Source organism: Solanum lycopersicum, chromosome 8 (genome assembly GCF_036512215.1).
Source record: "Solanum lycopersicum chromosome 8, SLM_r2.1".
Classification (NCBI taxonomy): Eukaryota; Viridiplantae; Streptophyta; class Magnoliopsida; order Solanales; family Solanaceae; genus Solanum; species Solanum lycopersicum.
Genome location: NC_090807.1, coordinates 58,865,230 through 58,883,842, shown reverse-complemented (window position 1 = coordinate 58,883,842; position 18,613 = coordinate 58,865,230). Strand labels below are relative to the sequence as shown.

Genomic DNA, 18,613 nt, shown 5'->3' with positions numbered 1-18,613 from the left:
AAATCATAGAACCACTTGCTGATATCTCACTTCACAAGAATGAAGAGTCGACCAACCAGTTTACACACTGCAGTATAATATCTTCATATTCCATTTGAAGTACACAGAAACAAAAACCAAAACATAAAACAGTGAAGACACTGCAAAACTTAACATATCCCTTGTAGCTCAGCAAACAATGGATTATATAACTATTACAATTCTTTCAGGTGAGGCATTGATGTAATATTTCCCTAGTGAGCCATAAAGCTCTTACCAGTACAGGAGTTCATATCGCTTGTAAACGCTTCCAGGTAAAAGCACAAATAACTGCATGACAAGTTATAACAGCACCAAGCTGCACAAATGAAGACATTCTATACATATTCAAGCTGGCAAAAAAAGGAAGCTCCTCAACTTTCTTTGTGATCTTGGGGTTTTACTCTCTACAAGAAATGTACACAAACTCACAAAGAACCATTAAATGCATATGGACTAAAAGGAACAATGTGTGAAAATTAACTGTTGAGCGAAAAATCAGAACAAACGCAAGCTTGATTACTAAATAGATGTCGAAATATATTGAAGAAAAAAAGGAAGGTGCAGAAACCAGTCACTGTCACATGCTCCCAGCTCTGCCAGGAGTTGTTTTGGGTGATTTGAACTTTGAAATGTCAACAAGATCACCAAATAGTTTATCCTCTGGCTTTGAGGGCTTTCCAGATGGTATGTATGAAGGAGTTGAAACTGGATAGGACGAATTATTTAGGACACCGTCATCCCTCACAGAGAGCCCAGACATTCTCTGATTAAGAAATTGTGTGTTCTGTGGTTGAGCATAGCCATAGCCATAGCCAGCCATCTGGTTTCCATACATTTGTTGTTGGGCATACATATAAGCCATGTGCCCAGGTGGCATTTGTTGTGGAAACATACCCATTGATTGTCCACCTTGGATTGGTTGAGGAAGCAAGCCTACCATCTGATTGTTTTGCATAGCCTGATTCATCATTGCAGGCTGTCCACCAGTGATCGGTTGTGCATACATACCATGGACATGTGAACCACCAGCCAATTGCTGGTTGTTAGTTGCCATCAGCTGGCTATTTTGCATTGATAAAGCATTTGGACTACCAGACATTATCTGATTGTTGTGCATTGGTAGGGCATGTGGACTACCTGGCAACAACTGATTATTTTGCATCGGTTGAGCATGAGGATTCCCCATTGTTTGGCTGTTATCTGCTGCCTCAGCTTCCCATGGAGGTGGTGGAAACGAACTGCTTTGACCACCTAATCAGAAATTAGACAACAACTATGTGAGTAATAATTCAGAAACTCAATGAGCAAGAGGTCGTAAAATTCAGGCAATACATAAGACCTGTACAGAAATTTGGTTTTACACGTGAGGCATACCAACTTCAAACACACGCTATACTTCAGCATATCCCTATTTAACTCTTCACCAACATATCTATAATGGTTGCCCGGTCTTTTGGGGTAATAGAGAATAATAATGAGGACAATTTCGACCTACAGCGAACAGACTACACATTTCTATAGAACTTTTAAGCAAAACAGAATGCGTGCAGATTTTTTGTAGTTGTTGTTGATATAAAACAGAATGCATGCAGAATGACAAAGAAACGCACCATAAACTGGAGAAGGTGACTGCTGCTGTTGCTGTGATATCTGTTCGTTCCAGGCCGTGTTAGAGCCTTGTGTATATGTAGTTCCGGGGACACTTCCATTTGGGTACAAAGCTGACTGGGTAGGAGTGAAACTCTGTTGTCGAAATTGAGGGGACGAAGCATGTGTCTGCCCTGCTGAATATGGAGATTGTGAGTTGCTGGGTGATGAAAACATGTCAACAAGAGCAAGGGCATTCTGCTGTGAAACAGGACTTGCAGGCTGAGGTTCTCCACCAACAGGAACAAGGGCCAGGACATTCTCAGTTGTAGGTGAGCTGAAGTCATCTCCACTCAGAAGATCAATTTTCGGGTCAACTTTTGTTGTTGTTGATGGAATGTTAGCCGAAGCAGGAGCAGGAAGAAGCAACTGTGTCCCTAGGCTAGCATTTGATGTAGATCTGGAAAGAACACCAAGTGATTTATATGAAAAAGACAGTGTGACATTGACGACTCAAAAATGAACCAGAGTATCCAGGATTTCTAACATATTTCCCCTTTTCTTTGAGGGAAGGGGCAGGGATAGCTTATTTAAATTACAATCATCTAGCACTGACTAGGGAAATTCTGCATCACAAAGATATTTCTATCAATCTTGCAGTACCAGAGGACTTTTGAACCTTCATAACATCCTAATATAGTTGATAATAATTTTAAAAAGAAACCAAGAATTGGGGGGGGGGGGGGGGGGGGGGCAAATAAGAGAATGACACAGATAATAGTTATTCACCCTCGGTCTGATTGTTTGTGGTCCCCGGTATCAATAAGTGGAGCATCAACATTTACAAGAGGTTGAGGTGGTTCAGAATTTGTTTTTTCTACTTGAACAGGAGTTCCGGAGGCAATAGATTCATGCTTGGCCAATACACGCTGCAACTCATCATTCAGCGCTAGCCCTTGGCAGAGCAGTGATTCATCCCTGTATGAGGTAAATGTAAGGATCCCACAGGAATCACAACCAAATGATGCATAATAAATATGGCAGAGCAGATAGAAAATATCGCAAAGACTCGGACTAAGAATAAGAAATTCGATTTAAGTTCCAATATCATGGCCAGTCCAGCATATTTGTATTGCTTGATAAGATATTGTTGTCCTTACTGAATCACTAGAACTTCTACTGCAAAAATAAGGACAGCCGATGCAATTAAAAATGATTAGCCTTTACTTCTCTCCCCGACAATTGACTTATAAACAAGACACAAATTAAAAGCTTCAAGTTTCAACTAATTAACTTACCCTCGTCCACTATAAAAAAAAATTATGTAGCTATGGAACCCATAATAAATAAAAAGGAATCTAAAAGACACTAATCAATAAATTCAGAAGATAAAAATAGCAAGCATTCCCCCCTCCTGCTCTCAGTTTCCTGACAAAGCATCCCAAACTGCAAATGCAGACGGTGGGCAAGGCTCTATTAACCAATTCAAAACCTTAAGTCTTACTGCTAAAAATTAAAACTATTCCAGACCATCTAAAGCAAGTAACACTCCCAACAAACTTTGACTACTTGAAGCGTCCAGGTCAACAGAGCACACGCGTTCCTCTCTAAATAGAATTATGTGACATGCACTAGTGTATGTTAATGAGAATATCCATCTCATTTACCGAAACAATAATAAAAACCTTCCAGGTTTCAATCAGAACTATCCAAATGGGCCCCTAATTTCCTCATCAGTTCCACTTCATCTATATGAATATAGTACCCCAAAAAATAAATTTTGATAAACCTGTCAAGATTTTACAGGAATAGCACTTAATGAGAAGTAGTCTGAGTAAAACAAGGCCTTACGTAGTCGAGTTTACAAGGTGTACTACCCTTTGCTTGTAGGTACGACATTGTTCCACCAAATCAACAATCACCTCTTGTTTCAGCCCCTGCAAACCAACAAGCAAATATATTATCGCAGTGAACAACGAGAATTAACTCAGCAAAATAACATATAAAGATTTCGACACAAAAGAACTGAATTAAATTTAGGAAATTTCAACACCAAATAATGTTCTACTTAGGGTAAATATGTATCTAAGAAGCAACTACGTGAGCTGACAACAATACACCGCAAAACTTTTAGCCTGCCCAGTTTGCATTAAAGTAAGAATATCTTAATGTTGAAAAATGCCCTCAACAGATTCTATAAGCAAGACTCTACCTCTTTGTTTTCAGGATCTAATGCACTCAACATTTCAGCAAGGACATCCATGATACCACGTGCATTCTGGATCTCTGTCAAGCTAGCAACATAAAAAGAATAAAATGAGAATTAACTACCACAGCAAGCCTAACAGCCGATAGTTAAGCGGTACAGGTATTAAATGACATTCACCAGCAGCTGCAAATCATTCATCTTATTTCAGGTTATAACAATTACAATATATTAACACTAAAAGGACAACATATATGAGTTCAAATTAGTCAAAACAAGTAACATCAAGTCTAGATATGATAATGCATCTCAGAAGAGAGATATCAACACCAATCATAGACATATAACATATCAAAGATAAGTGCTGAAATAAAAAGAAGACGTGAGAATGAATTTTCATATATACATTATTATTTCTATTTACAGCTGAGCAGATTAATCTTGGATTGCGTGACCTAACATCTAGATGTCACAACTCATAAAATACATCAAAATGAAGAAAACTAGTATAATTGGCGAAGTAAGAGGAGACTACTGATCCTAAAAATCCATTACTGATCCTACAGTGTGCCTGCTATGATCCTACCACTTTTCAATTCTACCAGATATTTGGATAGACTCAATGAACTTGGATCAAGATCCATGGAAGTTCAAATAGATATTGCACAAAAAGGAAAAAAAAAAACACCAGCAACCAGTCCTAAGGTTATTCACCCGTTACATTTTGGGCAATGCCAATAAGAGAGTATCATTGCTGATGGAGGATATTAATCCCAAGTTCTCTTCGATTCTTCACTGTCATCAAAATGATGGTTTTCCGTTGACTTTAAACATGCGTATTGTATCACCTGCCTAAATTTACATTTGGTTGAGGCATTGAGCTCAACCATCAAATATGTCAAGGCATGCTCTAAGAAATTAGTCATCAAAAAAGTTGTGCTAGGAGAAGTTCTCCTAGACTGGCTCTCCATTTTTGCTTTTGCACATCAATTATACCAACTGCACCTGCTGACAGTTCCACAACAGGACAAGAAAAAAGAGAGAGAAATCACAGTAAATGACTTAAAAGTCTAAATTCTTTCAAGAGTTAGAAATGTAAGACTCACCTCAAGGCCGGATATTCAGCCTCTGCAGAAGACTCAGCTGCTTCCTGACCGGATTCAGGATTCCGCAGATTCTGTGGGTATGAAGTCAGCGGATGTGTTTGGGGGGGTGTGAACACGGGGGCTGCTTTCTCAGCTCTCTGAGGGAAAACAGCTCCAATGCGCTGGAACGTCAAGCAGTATGTTTAAAACTCCATTTTTGAGAAGCAACAAAATGCTAAAGGAATGACATGACATGAAAACTATGAATGAACAAAATACGTGTGGTGGAAGCTAGAAGTCTGGTTCAATAAGCGTCTTAATTGGAACATTAGCAACCATTGAACTGCTTGATGATATGCATTCATCCAACAAGTGCTATGTTGCAATTGGACCCTATACTAATTAGTAGCTGATTTTGGATGATAGGTTAGAAAAATGAACTATCACCAATAGACCCAGTTTCTTTACTTAATTGTTTTGAATACTTAAGACACGAATAACTATCACATGCAGATACACAAACTAAAACCAGCAGAAAGACTTACAAGCAACTCCTGGTATGCACCATAAAATTGTGGATATCTTGCCCTTGGTCCTCCAAATGCTTCTTGCCACGTGTCTATCAAAATTAGTACTTTTTCCTTGACATGCAAGTCAGGTTGCTGTTACAGAACAGTACATAAAGATGCCTTAACTTGTGAAGAAAGAAAAAGGTTCAAAGAAGACATAAGGGAGTTTAAGAGTCAGCAAGAGGTCACCTTCTTTTTTACAATTTTCACCATCTCATGAAGAAGATCTTTCTCAGCAACATGCATATGGACAATATCCCCACAATTCTTGACAATTGTTTCCAACAGCTGAAAAATGGAAACTCAATTATAATGTCCAATCAACTTATTAATTTGATAGGCTGGAGTTCAAAGTTATAAAAAAAATGTTAAAGCAACAGTAAATCAATCAGTATCCTTCATGACTTTTAGAATCTTAAAAGATAACATCAAAAAATTCAGTCTTTCTCATAGGGTCACACTGCTAATGGAGGGGAATTTAGGCAACCGAAGACTCTTAAAGGCCACAAGTTGATTGAGTGAAAATATGTATCTTTTTGAATTCCAAGACATACCTACTTTGATATACAGTTTTTGTATGAATATTCAATATTTTGTCCAACTCTTCTAGGAGCTGATGAGAAGTGAACTTCTAGATTTTCCATATGAATCTACTAAATCATGATTTCCTTGCCCACTAGATCTTAACAGAAAGGGGAAAAGTGTATAAATCTAATGGTGGTAGTAAAAATAACTGAAAGGAGTCCTGAACAATTCTAAAACCCAACCAAATGGTAAAGTTTTCTTTATTTTAATGCATCACAAGAGTTCAACAAGATGCATAACAGCAAGGAGTACATTTAATTAAAAAACTTGTAATAGTTGAATGTGATTTAGAGGGGCATCCGTATCAAAGTGAGAATGATATAAATGTGGAATATTAAGTTACTTGACCTTTGTTTCAAACATCAAGTGAAACCAAGATCCCAGACTTATCTTCATCAATCAATCACTCCCTCCGTTTCAAAAAGAGTGGCCTAGTTTGACTTGACACGGAGTTTTAGAAAATAAAGAAGACTTTTGAATCTTGTTGTCCTAAATTAGAGTTATGTCAAATGTACAAAATTGTACTTTAATCTTGTGGCCTTAAACATGCCGCGTGGAAAGCTGAAACTAAAATGTTATCAAAAAAAAAGAGAGAGGCCATTCTTTTTGAAACAGATTAAAAGGAAAGGAGGTCATTCTTTTTTAAACGGAGGGAGTATTTCTTATTGCTGAAACTTCCTTTCCTAGTACTATATATTGGCTCACTTAAAAAATTTCATTTAGTTGTAGAAAATAACCAACTCCAATCAATTTCTCATATACTGGTTTCAGAACTATTTTGTTCAGTAAAGAAGTCAATCCCGGTGGGATGAACATTTTTTACTATAATTCAACTTTTTTATGGCGAAAGAATTTAGAGCCTGTTTGGCTTTCTGGGTTTTGGTTATGATTATAAGCCAAAAGCCATAAATTATGCCTTTTGACTTTTTTTTTTTTGGTTATTTTGGCTTAAAAACAAGTGTTCATAAGCACTTTTTTATTTTCGCCAAATACTATAAAACTACTCAAAAGCCATTATGGTTTAAAAGCACCTAAATAAGTCAATCCAAACAGGCTCATGTCATTCAACCCAAAGCTTTAAGGAGATGAGTCAAGTAGCTCGAGATCATATTGGAAACCTTTACACAATCAATGAGATACAAGTACAGCTTCAACACCTTCTGCACGTGAATTTTTGCTCCCTTTTTCGAAAGGATATTCAACAGTAGCAAGCCTAGAATCAAGGGAGATAGATTAGGCTTAATAGGTTCAACAGTAGCAGGCCTCGAGGGAGATAGATTAGGCTCAATAGGTGATGAGTGGACCTGGAGTAATGTTAGTGGATAGATGGACTTAATTGAGAGAGGTATAAACCCTGAGAAGCTCCATGAGCTGAGTTGAGAAAAGGAAAAGCCTAGAGAGGAAGCAATTGTGGAAATGGGCTCACCAAAGTTTCACTCTATTACAAGGCGAAAGAATCTAAACATTCAACTCAAAACCTTAAAGCAACGGGTGAAGTAACTCAGGATAATTATAAACCTTTTTGGAAGGTGGAAAACCCTAACACAACCTATGAGGGACAACTGTAGCATTCTTAATTGGTGTAAGTTCATTGCAAGTTCGGCAAGGTACATCTATAGGGTAACAACCACCAAATAAAGCAAGAAAATTCCCAATGACAAGGACGAAGCCATAGCACTGATAGAGTACTCTAAAGCAGAATGTACAACAATGTAAATAATATATTTATCCATTCAAATTGTAGATGAGCATTGTCATTTAACACCCTTTTGTAATTTCTTTACAAGAACCGTACATCTTTTTCTAATACGGTACTGTCTGGGGCAACTTATGTACACCTAGCGAATTTCATGGGGTACTTGCTACCTAAGTAACTTTGTCCACTAAGGCTTAGGCAGATAAGAAGAATTCATCTAGTGATTTTTGCCTCCGCTGAAGTTGAACCGAGGCCTCAGGGTTATTCCACCTCATCGACCACTAGGGAACATCTTTGGGTGTAAGAACTATTTATTAAACATCCATATTTTCAAACAGATTATCTAATCAACTACAAATTTAAGAAAGCACCTAGCACTATGAAAGCATAGGATGCACCCTTGTGTGTCACCAGAAAGACTAGACATCACTCTAATTGTTGTCTTTTATACAATAAGCTACACGCGAAGACCTGATCAGAGATTGCTTGAGATGCACATTGCCATATATCACCAATCCACCTCAAGGATACTCCATGATAATGTATATGTGGTTTTTCTTAAATAATGATCATATAGCATATATGACCATATATGTAGTTAATAAGAGAGAGAGAAAATAATGAACATGAAAGAGTTGACGAAAAGAGTTTTCTGGATTCCTAGTCTACTATAACTGACTAAAGAGGTAGCATAAATTTAACACTCAAACATCGCCTACATAAAAGAAAGAAAGACAAAGTAGCACAAAAGTTGAAGAGTTAACAGTCCATATGAATGAAGTATTAAGGCATCAGTTTTGACTGCTTAAGAAGCTTACTGTCAGAGCAAGAAGTTGAACTTTGGGATTCTTACTACCAAGACGTCTTTTTATTCCCTTCACGACATCTTTGGCTTGCCTGGTAAACCGTAAACCCAAAAGAACATAAATATCAATAATAACTTTAGACAATCTTTCACCAAAGGTAAAAGCACATATCCATATTGGCAAGCCACTAAAACGAGAGAAAACTTAAAAAGAAGGAAAGAAGAGGAGAAAGGAAATTTTAGTGAGCAATACTACATGATGCAATTTCAGTCTAGTTCATTGGATTTCTATTGATGTTTTTCTTTCCAGTGAAAGGGAAAGTTATATATTATTATAATACTCTGAAGAACCACATATGAGAAATATTACAGAAATTATTTACAGAAGGCCTAAAGATCACACTGCATCACTGTCAGTTAACCAGAAGACTAAGAAAATATACCTTTCACGGGTTCTTATCTTGACCAACAAAACAGAAAGTTTAAGTACCATAACTTGAGTTGACAAACAGAAAGTCATTTTTTCAAAGCATCTTCAATTCCTTCATCCACAATACCCCGATTTCCATTTAATGGACGTAAAATATATCCTCAATTGGGGTGATAAAATTATCAACTGTGCATATGATGAAACTCCCTGGAAACCAGAAATGGTGTCCAAACATGGAACACGTGTACCGCAGATACAGCTAAAGACATACTTAAGATCATTTAAATAGGCTGCACTGTCAGATGCAATCAAGATTTTTTATTTTGTTTGGGATGGTAAGTTTTTCAGGTGCACTCACGGTTAAATGGATGAAGTTAAGATCAAACCAATGCTCTTCATTAAGTTAGTCCACCTAGTTGAGGGAAGGTACAAAAAGGGACTTGCTGAGAATGCGAGTGATTCGAAGTAAATTGTTGATACCAACCATAATCATAAGAAACTTGAGCACTTAATGTGTAAAACGTTCATGTTAATTTTTCCTTTGTTTGAGAATAAACAAAAGTTTAAGCTTGAGGGAGTTGATTAGTTGGGAACTGACGTCTATTACTTGAATTGTAGCCTCTCTAAGTAAAGGTCTAACAGCATAACTAACTTATTTTGTTGGTCTCAGGTCTACAAACTCAAAAGGAAACAAAGGGAATAAATGTATCAAAAATTGTGGAGGAAGACCACGTTTAGAGCAAAAAGCTGAAAATCAGAGAAAAGAATAATGTGCAAAAGGGAAAACGTGGAGACAATTTCTGTACATCTCCACGATTGGAAGGAATCACACAGGAACAACATGTTGATCCAGTCGTGATTCCAATCGTCTGGTTGATGAAGATGTGAAGTTGGGAGCCTAAGACAATATGGGCAAACATAGAGATGATTGCCAAACGCAATTGGTCTTAAATCCTAAGAGAAAAATCACATATTAATTCCTCGTAGAAAGGTACATAAACCAGCAAGGTCAGAGACTTATTAATTTCTGGCACTTCTTAAGGATTAATACCACGCTTAGTTTTGGCTACATTTATTATCCAGTGCCATCTTTTACAAGTCAGAACTCATGTAACTTCGAAAATATATAGCATTCTCGAAAACACTAATTGGTTTGCCGTATGCTTTTGCCAAGATGCATGCGTCAATGGCATTTTCACAGACGCACCACCTTAGAGTTTGTTACATTTAGGGCTCAAACGCCACCTTTGACAACACTGTCAGAAAACATAGTAAAAAGATTCCTTTTTTTGGGTTTGATAAGTAAAAAAGACTTAAACTTTTAGGATACTAGGAGTCGATTTTGAGACAAGTCAATAATAATAAGAATACAATGGGCTGGTAAGCCAACCGTTTCAGTTTATGGATCAGCTATATCTCCTTGCACACAACCTTGGCACAAGGAGAGGATGAATTTGATGCAATACAGTACATATGCGCAACAGATTATACAACACTATTTTCAAACTCAATTGACTAAGAAAAGCCATAGACGCCAGAATTATCATTGATATTCGGAGGAGCAGCTCATCAGAGTTCTTAAGAAAAACAATGCATCAGATAGCATAACATACAAAGTAAAATGAACTCAGGACTAAGAAAGGTCATTTTGCTCATCATGACAACAGCTAAAAATTCGAAAGGATATCTTACCCACATAAAATGAAATGCAAACCTAAACTAGACTTCGACAACCCAAAGAGACTAATCCAATTAACAAGCATGACACTAAAGCTCACTGGTAGGCATTGCAAAAATGATTCCCTATCTAACAGGAACTAGCAGCAGAATCACTCACTTCCGTTTTGCATAATGCCACTAGCACTCCCCTGACTTCCTAACCAAACAGGTTTTAGTCTAATCAATGACCTCATCGAATTAACAGCTTTTTTCATGAAATTCTCAACAAAGATACTATTAATTTTTCCTTTTTGGTAAATAACACAGTTGCCACTACCCTATACATTCATCTAAAGCTTCGTAAGTCATCAACAACTCAACAAGCAACTACTTAAGTGCTACATCTAACTTCGAAAACCAGTTCTAAACTCGGTCTATATCATTGGAACACTCTCAAGTCACCTAAACCAACAAAAAGTGAAAGAGAAAAAGGCAAAAGTTTAACATACACAAAACCGTAAATTAAAAAGAGCAAAGAAAGAGAAGCATACGCGGGATCGTGATTGCAAATATCGCAGATCTCGAGATTCATAGCCCAATCAGGACCTATGAGCATATCGCTCGTTGCTCTTTCCACCATTGAATTCACCATCCTTATATTAGTTACTTCTGTTCACCTCCGACAGAAAATCTCCAGCTTTTTTCCGATCAAAACCACCGGTCAACTCCCCGGCGATATCAAAAGAAAGATTCGCCGGCGAGATTTTCAATTTGCAATAGAATCCCTGAACTTATGAATCAAACAGTTTTGTAGAACCACACGGCGCTCTTTCTCTCTCTTATCTGCGATCGCACCTTTTTCTTTTTCTTCCTTCACTTAATTTTTCATTGACAAATATGAATATTTTAGTCCTCCATTTTAATTCAATTCGACTTTCTTTTTTTTTTTTTTAAATCCATTTTTAAAAGATTAAATGTATATTAAAAATTATTTATTGCATTCCTTTTTTGACTCAAAAGGAAGTCTAGGGATGACTTGTGTGAAACCCTATCATAAAATTATTTTTTACATTTTGTACTGCCTCAATTTCAATTTATTTGGATTCTTTTTTCTTTTATTCCATTTAAGGAAAATAATTTTGATTTCAACCTATATTTAAAATCAAAAAGTTAAGATAGAATTAATTTGATTATAAAATTATTAAAGCAATGATTTAAGATTCCATTTTTTTTTAAAGATGTTAGTATTAAATTTGAAGAAAATAAATGAGTAGAGAATATATGTAATAACTTTTTACCTTATTTAATGTGGAAATCATTGTAAGTAATCGAAAATAAATACTCCCTCCGTTCAGAATTGTTTGTCATATTGCGTTTATCGAAAATTAATTTGATTAATTTTTAAAGGTAAATTAAATCACATTAATTTGATATTTTAAATAAAATAAATAAATATCCTAAAACTACATAGAAAATACTATAAATTATAACTTTTTGTATATTAATATGATGAAAAAATATATCTTAAAATGTTAGTTAAAGTTTTTATAGTTTGACTCTAAAAATAGAAATTATGACAAATAATTCCGTACGGAAAAAGTAATTTGTAATTATTATAGTATCTTTTCTTGTGCGGCTACCTATTTTTGGCCTAATTTATTGATGGTTAAAAAAACCACATTATTCCTATATTTATTTTTTCCATCCCCTTTCCAACCGATCAAACTTATACATTATGCAAATCTAGAGTTGTTTGTATTAAAAATAATTTATTTTCTTTGTCTCTTCCAAATTTGAAACGCAACAAAAAGTCAATAGTATTATTTTACCTCCAATTTTTTTTTATTGGTCCAATTTTAATTTTTTATTTATTTCGTTTATTTGATATTTTTGACAAATCGAGAAAAAATTTGAAAAACATAAAACTCTTTTAATAAATAAATTGATTTTAAAATTTTCTTAGAAAAAATTTGAAAAACATAAAACTCTTTTAATAAATAAATTGATTTTAAAATTTTCTTAATTAATAGAAGTATAATGACAAATTTACTATGTTAATTATTATTTTTTAATAAACTTATTAAGTCAAAAATAAACAAGTAAGCATGACAAAAGTATGAGGTAATTAAAAAAAAAGTAGTTTCTTTGTTTCATTTTATATGTCTCATGCCTGTAGTCAGCCAGGGAGTGAGGAAAGCCGCTTTCAAGCCAGTACGGTACCACTCTCTCCTCAAATCGGATATTGGACCCTATTATCGAATATGTTCTTTCAGCTAGGAATGGAGTATAGGTACAAAACCAGTTGAAAGCTCTCCAATGGTAGCTGTCGAACGGTCAAATTGGCTTGTCTTCGGTCTGTCAATGAACTTCCTTCTCGCCCTTGATTACAAAACTCCACAATCTAAAACTGTCAAAAGAAATTGAACATGATTGTTGCAACTGTTCATTCCTTAATTTTACAATCAAGTTTCGAATTTTAAGAGTCAAATAAGTCTATCTTTGATCATAAATTTTTCATAGATCATTTAAATATTTTAAATATCAATTATTATAAATTATAATATTTTTTACGTAACTTTTTAAATATATAAATTTTATTTTATAAAAATTTAAATTATATATATAATTAAATTTTAATTGTTTAACTTTTAAAATATAAAAAGTGTTATATAAATTGGGACGAAGAGTTTGACTACATTGTAAAATGAAAGTGTTGATTTGAAAACAAAAGGAACGGAAGAGGCGGTGAAAATCCTATATGTCATAGAATTGTTGGTTACGTTGATGGCCGAATGTTCGGCCGACATTTATTAAACGGACGGTGGGGATTTGTTTGATTTAAAAGATTCTTCATTGAAAGTGGTCAGCGTCACCATGCATTATTTATTATACAGGCACCAGCTTTTACAATTCTACTTGCAGTTTTAACTATGATGTCATTGTACACTTTGAAAATAAATTATTTACAAGTCAAGTCACAATTTTGGATCGATTAATCGAATTATTATTTATTGAAATATGTTATTGTTATGCTCTTTTATAATAATGGAAAAGATCGAATATGCCCATAAAGTATTCTGAGTTTGGGCAAATATATCATCTTTTTAATAGTTTAGTTCAAAATGTTTTTGCCATTTCATAGTTGGTCTAGATATATTTTATATTCAATGAAATAAATAACTCAACTAACTTATTAATAAGTAAAAAATAGAGAAAAGACATAAACACACCATCGAAGTTGTCCCATATTTGCATAAAGACACCTAAACTTTCAAAGTATCATATCACCCCACTAAACAACTATATATCGTTGTAAATGAGTCATTTTTACCCATTCCCTCGTCTAGATTGTTTACACCCACGTTAGGCGTGTCATGGACCAATTTTCACTTTCATTGACCAGCTTAAAAGTATCACATGTCATTTCCTTTCTTTATTATTAATTATTTAATCAATTTATGTCATCTTCCCCAATTTAAACCCAAAATAGATGTGATGGCCCTAATATTTTGATTTTCATAGAAAGAACTATGTTGCTTCGAATTTCAAAAGTGTGACGCCTGAGTTATTTGACACTCTTTATGCTATTTTAATTTTTGTTATTCCGAGTGCAAATGATGATTGGAGCCATAATGAGATGAAGATAGTGGAAGTAGTTGCTGGCTGTGGCGCTATTCCTATACGATGGTTCTTGAAGAGTCACAATTAATGAGGGAGAAACTAGAAGCGAGGAAAGATTTGCTGCAACAGGCTAAGGAGAATGCCGTGAAGGCAAGCCAGGCAAGAAATTCGTTTCGAAAGGTAATGAACAATGGAATGAGACGACCAATGCATTCGATTTTGAGTTTGCTTTCCATACTTCAAGATGAGAACACAAGCTCTAACCAGAAGATTATTATCGACACAAAGGTGAGAACGAGCACCATTCTGTTCGATTTAATAGATGAGGCAAACCTGACAAAGACGAAGGGAGATTCCCAGATTCTCAGTAGAAATGATGCCGTTTCAGTTGCATTCACTTATCAGAGAGGCTTCTTGTCTTATTAAGTGCCTATGTGTTTATAAGAGCTTTGGCTTTTCCATGGATGTTCCCATTTCTTTACCTAATCTGGTGATGGGTGATGAAAAGAGAACATAGACGAATTTTCTTCAAAAGATAAGGGTCGGGTCGGGTATATTCTATCATAGGGAGTGAACAAACGACGTAGACGAGGGAATGAGTAAAAATGACCCATTTACAATGATATATAGTTGTTTAGTGGGGTTATAGGACACTTTTAAAGTTTAGGTGTCTTTGTGAAAATATGGGACAACTTCGATGGTGTATTTATGTCTTTTCTCTAAAAAATAGTTACTTACACTTTTAAAATAAGAGCATAATGTTCAAACATGACTTTTAACTTGACGTCAGTTGGTAACTATGATTTTTAATTTTGGATTTGCACAAGTAGACAACTGGGGTTCATTTGTCTTCATTAAGATTAAGACGTCTGGATATGAATACATAAATATTTGAATATTAAGATGTTATCTCTGAATCTGAACACCAGATTATTGGAACTGTTTATTTTCAATATCTGAATGTGCATATGAAATTAAATATTATCGATAAAATGTTATAAAAATCTTATTTTAATAAAATAATTTTTTATATATAGAAAATAATATTTTGAACATTTTTATGGTAACAAGGTAATATGATTTATCTGTTAAAAATTTAACACTAAGTTACATCATTAATATGAGTATTCATTGCACTCAAAATATTCGAGAATATAATACAATGTCATGTAAAATAGTTTATATAGAGTAGTAATATAATGTTTATGAAAACGTTTTATTTATAATGAATATTTGTTATTGTTATCGATAAAATAATTAATACTTTCTTATTTTTTGAAACCGTGTTAAATATTATATCGTGAATGCTTATCAATTCAAATATATTAATTAATTTATGAAAGTAAAAGACGTATATTAAGTTAGTAAGAATAAAGACAATTATAACAGTAAGCATATAATTAAACATTAATTAAATAAGAAAAAAAACTTTTATGAGTTATTGTGAATTAGTTGAATTAAGATAGGAGTCTTATTTTGAGTCTGAATGGTGTTGAAAGTGTATTATAGATCTGATTCATTCAGATGTATTCAGACCCATTAAGGCCTTATTTGTTTTAATTAAGATTAAGATGTCTGAATCTGAATACAATATTAAGATTTGCATTAAGATCTAGGTGTTTTGATCTGAATACACATCTAAATATTAAGATGTGGTATCCAAATCTGAACACTAAATAATTAATGCGTTTGTTTTCAATATCTGAATGTGGAAGTGAAATTGAATATTATATTATTAAAATATCATAAAATTTTCCTTTCAACAAAATATATCACTTTTGATTTTTTTTTAAAAAAAGTTTTAATAATCATGATTTGTAGTACTATTTTTTCATTCAAAAACTTTGAATAACAAGAATACACCAAAAATATTATTGCAACCAGTATTCTTGAGTCTTGACACACATCAATACAAGAAAGTTATTAATATAAAAAAAACTTGAAAAGATTTATGAAAACTTACTAATAGATAAAAAATGGTGTTTGATTGACAAAAGTGAGAAAGAAAGTTTTTAGTTATAATATAAAATAGCACGCCCAAAGCAAAGAAGTTATGATTTATTATTTGATAAGTTATCAAATGAGTCTGAATGTTGTTAAGAGTCTCATACAGATCTGATTCGTTCAGACCTCTTCAGACCCATTAAAAAAAAGTTATAAAAATAAAACAAATGAACTTAATGAGCTGATCAGACCTAAAAAAGAAACGTACTTAATGGGCTAAATCTGAATGATTAAGATTAAGACCTCCATTAAGTGCAAACAAATGAGGCCTAAGAGACTTATAAGGAAATAAACAAATAAACTGAATATGTATGATTAAGATTCAGTCCTAAAAAACGAACACACTAAATGAAGCGAATCTAATTGGTTAAGATTCAGACCTTCATTAAGTACAAACAAATGAGGCTTTAAACTTGTATAAAATTGAGTGAATTGACACATTCGTCCTACATGGCATTATTGTATCTTACATGACGTCATACGTGTATTGTGACATGTAGGACACTCACACTGGTATTTACTTTTTCAAACTTATACAAATTTAAGTGTCTACTTGTGCACATTCAAAATTTCAGGGCGTAGTTGTTCGTTAAATCAAAGTTAAGAGTTAAACTAAAGTTGTTTGCTCAGTAATTACTCACTAACCAATGGTATTATATACTCTTATAGTATCGTTGAGTAATGTATGAACAAGAAACCTTAAATCCTTACTGATATTAATATAAAATTTATATACTGATATAGTATTGTAGACACATAAATTGTATTGGATCAAATTCATACAAAATCTGAATTAAATCCATGTTTATTTGGGCTGAATGATTAATTTGGGCTTTACAAATAAATGAGTCCACTTTATTAAGTTCAAATCCAAGGTCCATTTTACCTTGAAGCCCAAACTCGTGCCACGTGTCACATTGACTTGGCATCCGAAACCAACAAGGTGATGTCACGTGTCCAAATGAGGTGTTAGTCCCAGTCGAGTGCAAGAACCAATTACAGCATGCCAAGTTTCAAAATGACATTCTTTGGCCAATCATATGCAACCTTGTCCACCCCATACAACTTTAAATAGGGGATGGACATGACATTCTAGAGGACGGAAAAAGAAGAAGACTCTTCAACAAACATTCAACAAATTGGAGAAAGCTACAACATCAATAGTTCTTCAAAGGAGTGATCAACAAAGTTCTTCCCGGAGATCGACTTACAACGACGAAGCGCTTTTCGACGTCCGGGGGATCGACAACATCTCAAGGAGGTCTACATCATCCAAAAATTTGGGAAATACGCTACTGAAGGCCCTCGAATCGCGAGAAACTTAGGAGAGAGAATTAAGAGAACAACGAAATTGTACTCACAATAATTCACTAATAAAATCACATTTTTCTTTTATTTATTTTGCTTGCAGTCGATTTTTCGTGCTTACGAAAATTTATTGCAAACAAGTATCAATTAAGTGAAATTATCAATTTTAGTTATATCAATGCAATATATGACATTGACTTAATATCAGTCAAGCAAAGTTAATTGATCTATATAATATAATTTTTTAGTAAAATATGAATGTAAAGGGTTATATATTGCTTTTATGATATATTTGCTTGTTTTCCAAAAAAAGAAAACCTACACACTGGCTTAAAAACTTTTATCCTCTGATTTAGAGTAATTTTTTAGAATAACAATAATTTTCTCCAGTCAATTTTCTCAACAAATAAATACTTATTAAAAAAATAAAAATAATTGGGTTAGCATGGGCTTTTGTTAGGCAAAACCCACTACAAATTTTGAGTTTGGTTGAGTTTTATTTGTGTAATTACTAACAATTAAGTATTTGTACAATTTCACATCTTTTGATGGCACATACCACTGTCGAACCTTTTTTTTTTTGCTTAGTAATCAACGAGTTATGTTAATTTTGGAGGCTTGCATTAATTTTAGGGTATATTTGAAGTTTTAGATCAACATGATCAAAGGATTAATTATATTAAATATAATTAAGAGTTGCTAGTGACAATAGGTTCACCTTCTATGGTTATATGTAGCACGATATTAATATTTTGGGTCACATGCGGATTCTGAAAAAAGCCAGCAGCTTTGTTCCTAACTTTAGCATAATAATAAGTTCCTATTACATTTGTGTTCACTTCCTTCTACACCCATGGTGGCGCATCTGCAAAAATGGTAGGCTAACCAAAAACTGCATCCATTTCTGACGAAAATATCTGGAACGAGTGGCGACCACATTTTTCTGGTCTCTTGTTTCTCAATTCACATTTAAGCTTTTAGGGACTAGATTTCCTTCCTTAGAGACTATTTTTGTTGTAGTGATTGTTGTAGAATTA

General features: G+C 34.0%; 1 protein-coding gene across 2 annotated transcripts; it reads right to left on the bottom strand.

The window, feature by feature from the left end:
* Positions 1-324: 324 nt before the first annotated feature.
* LOC101260958 (TOM1-like protein 9) lies at positions 325-11,581 on the bottom strand. 2 transcript variants are annotated; one of them, XM_004245221.5, is made up of 10 exons: positions 11,195-11,581; positions 8,568-8,646; positions 5,658-5,756; positions 5,445-5,561; positions 4,921-5,081; positions 3,821-3,902; positions 3,460-3,545; positions 2,398-2,586; positions 1,632-2,068; positions 325-1,272 (listed from the first exon to the last, which is right to left on the bottom strand). In XM_004245221.5, the coding sequence occupies exons 1-10, from the start codon at positions 11,293-11,295 to the stop codon at positions 599-601; spliced, it is 2,025 nt and encodes a 674-aa protein (XP_004245269.1). In that variant the 5' UTR covers positions 11,296-11,581; the 3' UTR covers positions 325-598. The 2 variants fall into 2 exon arrangements, with proteins under 2 accessions (XP_004245269.1, XP_025888127.1); XM_026032342.2 differs by lacking the exon at positions 8,568-8,646 and having other exon boundaries at positions 11,195-11,578.
* Between the last annotated feature and the right edge of the window lie 7,032 nt (positions 11,582-18,613).

Coding starts and splice junctions, on each gene's coding strand:
- LOC101260958 (XM_004245221.5), bottom strand. CDS start 11,295: ATGGTGAATTCAATGGTGGAAAGAGCAACGAGCGATATGCTCATAGGT. Junction 3,903..4,920: donor GCTGAATATCCGGCCTTGAG/GTGAGTCTTACA, acceptor TTATGTTGCTAG/CTTGACAGAGATCCAGAATG. Junction 2,587..3,459: donor CACCTTGTAAACTCGACTAC/GTAAGGCCTTGT, acceptor TACCTCATACAG/GGATGAATCACTGCTCTGCC.